This window comes from Schistocerca gregaria, chromosome 8 (genome assembly GCF_023897955.1).
Source record: "Schistocerca gregaria isolate iqSchGreg1 chromosome 8, iqSchGreg1.2, whole genome shotgun sequence".
In the NCBI taxonomy this organism is placed as follows: domain Eukaryota; kingdom Metazoa; phylum Arthropoda; class Insecta; order Orthoptera; family Acrididae; genus Schistocerca; species Schistocerca gregaria.
Window position 1 is genome coordinate 471,080,843 of NC_064927.1, and position 9,695 is coordinate 471,090,537.

At 39.5% G+C, this 9,695-nt stretch overlaps 1 protein-coding gene across 1 annotated transcript in view; it reads right to left on the reverse strand.

The window, feature by feature from the left end:
• LOC126284469 (Golgi SNAP receptor complex member 1) overlaps positions 1 to 9,482 on the reverse strand; it is a 55,774-nt gene extending 46,292 nt beyond the window's left edge. Inside the window, exons 1-2 of the mRNA XM_049983420.1 lie at positions 9,216 to 9,482; positions 8,537 to 8,642 (exon numbers count right to left, since the gene is read on the reverse strand). Coding sequence (XP_049839377.1) covers positions 8,537 to 8,642; positions 9,216 to 9,249 — 140 coding nt within the window. The 5' untranslated portion in view covers positions 9,250 to 9,482. The remainder of the gene's footprint in view (positions 1 to 8,536; positions 8,643 to 9,215) is intronic.
• Between the last annotated feature and the right edge of the window lie 213 nt (positions 9,483 to 9,695).

The following is a 9,695-nucleotide window of genomic DNA, read 5'->3' on the forward strand; positions in this document are numbered from 1 at the left end:
CTTTTAAAGTAAAAAAAGGATGACATTAACATAATAATACTTGTGGAGACTCCGACTAATACACAGGGAGAAATTGAAGAATTATAACATTTAAATTTAACAATAAGAGTGAGTATGTTGTTTCTTTTCATTTCTCATTCAATGATCAGTATCTAAGCAACATTTTTTTGTGTAATAGGACTTGTCCATAGGAAACAGTTTTGTTTTAGATTTAAAATATGTTATGTTAAAAATGAAGTTTTTGGGCTCGACTGCTAGTTGAGCTAAATACATTTATCCACAATCATGATTCTGCCTATTCTACCAATTACACATAACACCTGACTATTATTTGCATCAATGCATATTCATTTCTCTTAAGAGGACATCACCCTCATTTCAACAATGTCCTCTTAAGAGGAATGAATATGCTCTGACAGACTTCATAGTGAGGTGTTATTACTTGGGAATCCAAAATAATGAAAGTAGATGAAGACATCCTGTAAAGTCCAGGTCTAAATGTTGTATTTTCTTATACACTTCAGCATTGTGGACACAAGCAAACAGAAATTAATTTCACAGCATGCTTTTGTGCTCAGACATTTTATGTTATTGTGGATTTGTTCAAGAGTCACAGACAACAAAGACATGACCACGATATGGCATTGTTGGAGAAACAACAAGAGCAGTATGGAGGTTGAGCAGGAGAAAGGCAAGGACAGAAAGAATAAAGAAAGAAAGAATGACGGACAGAGAATGAAGGGATTTGTTTATGTGAAAGTTTCATCTCTGAAAATCACGAAATCTGTCACCAGAGAATCTGGATGGCTCACATGCTGTAACAAGCACTTAGGTTTTAGGTGAGTTTTTCTGTAATGCATGCTCAGGAACTTGATACTGGGTATACTCATTGCAGACTGTTCAGCTACGCCTGTTTACGTGTCTCATCAACGTCATCGTGGTCGTCGCTACAGAGAGGGCAATGCAATGAACCCATGCCTATTGGTATGCGGTGCTAGTTGTTTCACTTATGGCTCTGCCTTTAACGTTGCAGTTTGTTGCCTGCGGTGGGTGAATGGTGGTGTGTGTTGCAAATGGGTCTTTGGCACATTCACTTTCAACTGTCTAATCAACCACCACCTTCATTAACTTGGGATAAATTTTGGGTGACTCGTCTTGCCGCCGCCATCACACCCCCCCCCCCCCCCACCCCCCCTTTTTTAAATGCTATATGCCCACACTGGAGCACTTGAATCAATCCATATACAATTAAGTCTTCCAAGCAGGGATTTGACTTTTCAACTTCCTAGCTCCCTATTCTGCTCTCGAATGTGACTTGGCTGACCTTTCTTCATCAGTTATGATGTACTGTTTTTGTTTATATGTTTTCAGCTCAAGTCTCATTATCTGTTCCTCAAAGCTGTCTTTTGATCCATGTTTTCAGTTTGATGTGTTGTTGTATTTAATGCCTCCCAGTATCATAATTATTGACTTAGGAATTTATTAAGTGTTTCTTCTTACAGGTTGGTCAGGTGTTCATTGAGCTTCTTTCAGTTTAGTTGCTCTGCTTTCAACCAAGGCTTTCTCATACTGAATTGTCCAGTTAAATAGTAGTTGTTTCAATCTTCAAGGTTGTCACAATTTGCTTTTCTTCTTTAAACAAAATTTGTGGTCCAGTTTTTACAAGTATTTTTTCAATTACTTTTATTTAAATTTTAGCCTCTTTCATATTATGTGCTAGTAATGCAAGATCGCCTATGAATGCTGTGCTATTAAGATTGATATTTTTTTTCAATATTTATCTTTATTTGGCATTTTTTGATCCACTCCTGCACGACTTTCTCCAAGAACAGTTAAACAGTAATTGTGAGATCCTTGACTCCTAAGCCACGAACACCAACTCCATACATCAGGAGGTAATGGACGACGTTGAGGATGAGGTTATTAACATCTGGTACCAATCTGCGCCATCAGTTGAATGCACCCTGAATGATGGACCTCTCCATTTGGTCTTCTGCCGCTGCCATCAAACAACCATCCAACATCCAACCAACATAAGGACAACCAACTCCTACACAAAGTAAAAGTTCCATAGAAAAACAGACATTTGGAGTGTGAAGGACAACATGCCACTATGTTTTCACTATGGATGCCCAGTACATTATATGCTACTGCAGAGAGAGAAGACAAGTGTTCCACGAATATTACACTGCCACACATCAACTGTCACAATTTTATTCACACCAGCTATCTGCAGATGACTACAGTTGACCTGTGGGCAGAAGCTTATTGCCATATCCTGGACAAGGTCACTGTCCAACAACACAGTACAGCCTTTTCCTGTTGCTGTATGGAAGTACCAGCTACTTGCCTAGCCGCTGAATTGAGGAAAACTAAGTAAGGCAAGAATCTGGAGGTGAGGCCACAACAGATGGGAATACTCCATGGATAACAGTTACCAAGATGACTGGAAATCTCTTCAGCATCATCATCAATGGCCAATCAGTCTGGCACTAGACAGCTCGGGCTTTGTTTTTGGTGGTGTTGAATGTTACTGTCACCAGTAAAGAAACTAAGTTCTGTCATACAAAAGTGATTGTGCTGAAGGTCGCACATGGGAAATACTCATAAGTTGAGGTGACAGGATCGACATTGTGTGAATAACTATCAATGAAACAACACAGCTTTTCAATTCTGTAGTTTTAACAGAATGCAATCAAGATATTATTCTCTGATGGGAATTCTTGCAGGCATCACAAGCAATCATAGATTATGTAAGATCAGACATACAGATCGACAAAACTATTCTAACAAGCATGCATCAAAAAGACTACTCAGGATGGTTGTTGGCTGTTGAACATGTTGTTATCCCACCATCATTAACGAGTTGGGTTATAGTCATCAGCTGAGATGCACAGTTAAACTATGAAGCTTTTGTCGACTGCAAAAAGCCACTCAGGCTCACAAAAGAAATCTACATTCCAGCAATGATCACAAGCATTGCAGGGCTCAAGGAAGAATTTGGATCATTAATTGTCAGAGGAAGCCACAACTCATTCCTAATGGTATGTGCCTAGGGACATCCAACCAGTCTGTGTCATTGATGAAGAATAGTGCTCTTCTACCACTACAAACAATGTAGGGAGGAACCTACTATCAAACTGCCAATAAGATCTGGCCTGACTGAGGAACAAGGTTTGTGAACAATAACCATTCTGCATCAATTTTTGGATGCTTCCAAATCTGGAGTGGAGAAAAGGCAGACCAAGTGGCCCATAATAAAACAACATATCAACAATAGGACCAACCAACAGTTAGCCAGTGCTCATATAGTGTGTCGCCAACTGAATGAAGGATAATCCGGGAGGAAGTGGAGAAGATGCTGCAGATGACATCATTAAACCTCCAGAGTGTCCTTGATCCTCTCCAATGGTTCTTGTGAAGAAGTCTGACATGTGTTCTTTCTTCATCACCTACTGATGATTGAATGAAATCATAAAGAAAGACGTCTGTCCATTGCCATGCACTGAAGAAACCCTGAACTGTTTGAAAGGAGCGAAGATTTTTCTGCTATGGACATGCAAACAGGCAACTGACAATGACAAATTCAGCTTGACGAGGCCTTCATAACCCCCTGATGACCTCAATGAATTCAAAGTTATGCCATTTGGACTACGTAACATGCAGCCATATTTGAATCTTTGATAGAAAAATTGTTTCCACACCTTAAGTGGATGGCATTTCTTTGCTATCTGGATGATACTGTCGTTTTTTCAAAACATCTGAGGGGCATCCAAGCCAACAGACAGCCCTGTCGAAATGTGTTCAGACTGCAGATATCCATCTCGTCTGGAAAAGTGCCTCTTCATCGTGCAAGACACAAAAATCTTGGGGCACCCAGTGAATGCCAAGGGAGCCTATCCCAACCCACTGAAAATAAAAGTAGTCACAGATTGCACAGCAACTGGCACATTCATTATCAAACAACTTTCCTCAGAATGTATGCATACTACCAGCGATTCACGAAGGACATCTGTAACAGTGCATGTCCCTTGCAAGGACTACTACAGGGAGAAGCCAAACTTTCCTGGAATGATGTGCAAGAAAGACCTTTTTTTGTCCTTAATGAGGTGCTATCATCATCTCTAGTTCTAGCATTGTATGTTGGGAATGCCAAGACAGAACTTTACACCAGCACTAATGGTTTCAGTACAAATTCACGAAGTTGCTGAAAAGGTGATCACTTATGCCTCCAGAGTACTCTCCAAATCTGAGAAGAACTAATCTACAACTAAGAAAGAGTGCCTTCCATGAAAAATTGTATAAGAGGGACTGTGATCCGATGAGGTGGAAATGGTTGCTTGTCATCACAGCTCACTGGTGCACAGGGATCCTAAACTACTTTCATGACGTTTCAACATCTAGACATCTGAGATTCATGAAGACTCTAGCTCAAATAAGACACAAGCATGACTAGCCTGGATTCTACCGACCCATTAGACACTATGTGAGCCATTGTAAGGAATGCCAATGAGGGAAGCACATGCCACAGTTACCTCCAGGACATCTAGTACTAATCCCACCTGTAGCAGCACCATTCTGCTGAATGGGAATCAAATTCTTGGGTATCTTCATGAAGTTGACAAATGGAAATCACCAGACAATGGTCTGCACTGACTATGCTGCCTGTTGTTGAAGTGATCAAGTAAATTTCATCACCGTAGGAACTATTTTTCCCATTGGGATCGCACATGGGTTCTGAAGCAGACATTAAAAGAATGAGAGAACACAGGTTCTGAGAGAAATATTGCATTATACTCAAATTTAGTACAATGACACTCTGATGAAATCCTTATTTGAGCCCTTGGCAGGACCTTAATAGACTGTTGCTAACTGGAGCTACTCATCAATTACACAAGAACTGTAGTCAGGCAGCCCCTTGTCCACATGAGCTATGGCGCCAATGGTGCATCAGCTCGGGGACACGGCACACAGGCGACCAGTGGCTGGGCACCACCAGACATTGTCGGTCCCTCTGTCAGACAACATTGAAACCTCTAGTGCTAACCACTGTACATAGAATGATTACATCCTGTGTGGTATTGATTGGCTACGGTACTACAACCGTGCTATTCCCTAAGCTGTGCCGACTGCCAAAGCTCTGGAAATTGCTAAGTTCCTTGTAGAAGACACCACTTTGAAACACAGAGCACCACGTGTGGTGATCTCGATTATGGAAGTTTTCCAGCTGAGAATAGTATCAGTGGTAATTTCATGTTGCGACATCACCCACAAGATAACGAACTCCATACACAGTCGTGTGGCCTCACGGAAGTCTTTAATAAGACATTGGCAGATATGCTCTCAATGTATGCTGATGTTTGAGTGGTTGGGATACAATGCTTCCTGTTGCAACATTTTCACATGACACAGTGAAGCAAGACACTACAGGCTTCACACTTTTTCTGCTTCACGATCATGGGGCCCAAACAACAATGGATACACAGTTTCCATTTCAATCAAACAATTCTCACAAATGCTACATGAAACATCTCATTACTAGGACTGAAGAAGCAAGGCAGAAGGCAGTTAGCATGCATTTTTTCATACAGACCTTGGATGTCCAGGAGGAGGACAGAGAGCATGGTAACACCAAGCACTGGCCATGAGTTACACCACAGGAGCCTTGGTATGGATTTTTATGTCGCTGCAGAAAGCAGGACTATCGGCAATATTACTAAAGCACTAATTTGTGCCATATTGTGTTGTTCACTGGTAGTTGGACATCACACATTAAGTCGTCATCAAGAAGGCAAAAGTGCAGACACATCATCCATGTCATCCTAACAAAGTCCTACAATAGTCCGCAAGTGCAGATCGACAATGGGAGGTTCAAGGAAACTGAATATCTACTCTATGATTGTGAAGCTTCGATGAGAGGGGCTATCTTCAATGTTCATCACAGTGAGAAAGCTGTAACATCAGCGAAACATGAGGATCTACCAGCAGCACCATACACTAGACCAGTGACAAGATCTAAATCCAGGGTGCTGTAGCTAGTCCGTTGAGGACCTCTGAAACAGTGGATCCCAGTTCTGCCAGGAGAGGGAGCAATGCTACGACCTCTGGTGTCATCAGTGTGGTCTAGTGATTAGTGTTGTTGCCTGGCTGCTGTGAGTTGCCTATTCACACTCTGCCACCAGCAATTATTTATATCCTATTTAACATTTCTGTAAGATTCTTGAAATATTTCATGTTCATATACCTAGAATATTCAATGGTTGTATAAATAGTAGCTTCCTGGAACATTCAATGTTCCACCTATGAGATAAGTTCTGTTTTGATGTACACTGGTTCAATAAAGCATGCTCTCAGTTCTATGTGTTATGCTTCATTGACAACCCTATCTTTGGATTTTCTTGTGGTTTTGGAGTGACATATGATTTATGGTGAGGACGCCATTGTTTAAAATATTTACTATGTACTCTTTCATTTTCTTGAAAGAAACATTAAATTATGTAACAGAAATTCTGTAGTGCCTCTAGTATAGCATTTTGATATTACTTTCTCAATTTGTAATTTTTTTACTTAATTAGTAGCCTCTCATTTTTGCCACTGCCCCCTTTTCTTTTTTATTTCTTTCTTTTCATCTTGCTTCTGGAAAAATGACAAAATCAGTAGTTCTTGAAAAGTTACCCTTTATTTAAAAATAATTTTTATATCTTTCAAACTGGCAAACTGTCCTCCTCAATTTCAACACATCCTTTACAAATTTAAGTAGCTTCAAAATGTTAATCTTCTTTAATCCAAATTATTAATCAGAAACACACATTATTAATTTATTAAGGACTTGGTCTGATGCCCATCTTTGGATCTAAATGTCACTGTAAAAAAGTGTTACCATTTGTATTTCTGTTACCATACTTGCAGCTCCTTTAGTTAAAAATTTTTAAGGCCCATGACGTGGTACTGACTATGTACAAGGCATCTTACAAGCTATGGAGTCAAAGGCATATACTGCGCCATCATAGAAGGCAATCCCCCCCTCCTCACCTCCCTCCAGTACTGCGCTCAGCTGTAATTTGTCTTTATTGAAGGTTACAGAAGTAACAAGAATAGGTAATTCGAATGAAAGACTGTTCTTCAGGTTTCAAGTGCACTGTGAGACAGAGCTGCAGCACTACTGGACGAGGAAAAAAACACACACACACACACACACACACACACACACACACACACACACACACACACAAGAACCTTACATGGCAATGGAGTATTCACTAGCAACATGACAATCAGTGATATCTATATGGTGCCACAAACAGCTTGACAAACAGTGATTACCATCAAACAATGAGACCCTGGAAGACTCACTTGGAAGTTCTTTGACTTTGAAAAGAATAGTGGCAATTTTTGGAGTATGGCATGTATATACCACAGAACTTATCCTAGAAATTTGATAAATCTCCATTTTCTGTCTGCACTTTAAGATTTTTAGTTATCTGCTGAATTAATAGTAGCTTTTGGGAAAAATATGTTCAACTAATAATATATTAAGACCCTACTTTAGCATGTACTCGCTTAAAAAAACTTCATTTCATTCCACATTGTGTATTCTAAAACATTACCTTGACATCATTCAAAGTCTTGTTTTGCATGACAATATCTCTGAGCTACATAGTCATATATTTTGCTTACCAACTTTCTGTCAAGGTAAGATAGTAAATTAACAAATTAGTGAACACTTATTCTCACTGTATGGGTTAACTTACAGAATTTTGAATCTTTTCTTATAACCACACACAGACTGGAAATTTGTTGCTAAATTGAGATTTAGCAGGTAATGTTTACAGATTACTTTCTCAATCAATATTTTATGGAATCTCTTCGGGCAAGTGACAACAACAAATCAGAACTTTACAGAACTTAAATTTTTTCCAATGGTCTCTGGGCCATAGAGTATATTTGCCAGTAAAAGTTGCAGGCACAATGATATGGAAGCTGATCTTCTACGACTACTTGTTACAATATTTTTATCAGTGTTCATCTATCACAAATTTTGCAATCCTTCAAAAAACAGACTTTGCATACAGAAGATCACAGCTTACAATCACTAATATGATGGTATTCTATTCCTGTGATGTTGGCCAGGTACAAGATATCTCTCTCTTCCAATTTCTCATCACCTCTAACTACATAATCAGCTCATCTAACTTTTACTTCAAATCTCATGATGCTATGGAATAATAATAATAATAATAATTCATTATGAACTTCTAAGAGCTTGATGCACATATCATGATCAAACTTCTTGCTGAAACTATCTGCCTGACATACAATAAATAAAAAGTAAAATAACACATGACGGTCCATATGTATCCCTCTTCCCCCCACCCCAATCAACAGTTTTCAGTTTTGTAACTGCTATGAATTACTCTAATAGCCTATCCTTTTCCATCCCACACTGGCACTGGGGCAGATACAAAGAAAACAGATGTGCTGAGTAGTTTATCTCTATTTATAGAGTAATAAATACAACATTGTGTGTGGCCAGTACCTTTCAGACTTGAAACCATGGCCCCCAACGCCTGTTCCAAGCTTGCTGAAGGAAACGAGTTTGAGGTCAATCTCATTTTCAAGCTGCCGTGCTTGTTTCCGTAGATCTGAGAAATAGAAAGAAACATGGAAATTCTTCAGAATGACTGTCACTTCACACTACAAAAACAAATAACGCAGGTTATCTTGTGCATAATATACATTTTATGCCCTTCTAAGCTAATGTTTATACTGTTATTGTCACATTTTAATCGGCTAGAAAATTGACAAATAGACACAGAAATATGATATCCATATTATATACACGGTCTTTTTCTCTCTCCATATAATCCTAAATCGCGATGTATGTAATTGTTATAATTTGGAACAGTTGTTAACGCAGCAGAGTTCCCTAAAATGCTACCACTCCCGAAAGCCGTATTTTCGCATACTGAAGCTCGAACGTCATAACATAACAACATATATTTCTTTTGTATCCGAAATCGGTTTAAAAATTAGGACCGAATTATTCGCATAATCATTAGCAAATCGTCACCACCCAATGACGTGGACAATAACAAACGCACAGAACCGCACGCAACTTTCATAGCGGTTTGTCATTAAAGGGAGTTAACATGCTTATGATCCAACAGTAAACGATGTAGTCAAACGCAGATTTTTTTTTCTTTTCTTTTTCTAACCTTCCCACCCTTCCATACCGACGGACGTTGCCATCTTCACACTTTTTGTCTTACTGTGCTGTCATCTTTATATCTTAAATTTGCACTTTTCGTGCTTTTCACTTCTCAGCTGTCAGTCGACTTAGCTATGTATCTGCAAAGTTATAACACACTTGGTAATGAAGTTGGAAATTCTTTGGAATATCGATCTATTTCGATTAAAGAAGCTATTTTTCCCCGGACAACTATAACTATGCATGCTCCCACCACCACATCAAGGCCAATACATACTGGCCGTCGCGTCACGTCACTTCAAAATATTCTTCAATGCATTTCACAAGGCGGCATCCACACTGCCCGTCCCATCATCTCAGGTCACGTCACGGCGCCGTCAACGTTTCTCTGGAGGAAAATTTTGAGGGCTGGCGTCATCGGTCGGTTGCTGATTACGTGACCCACAAGCACATTTCTTCCCGATATACAGCGATGGGCATATCTCTA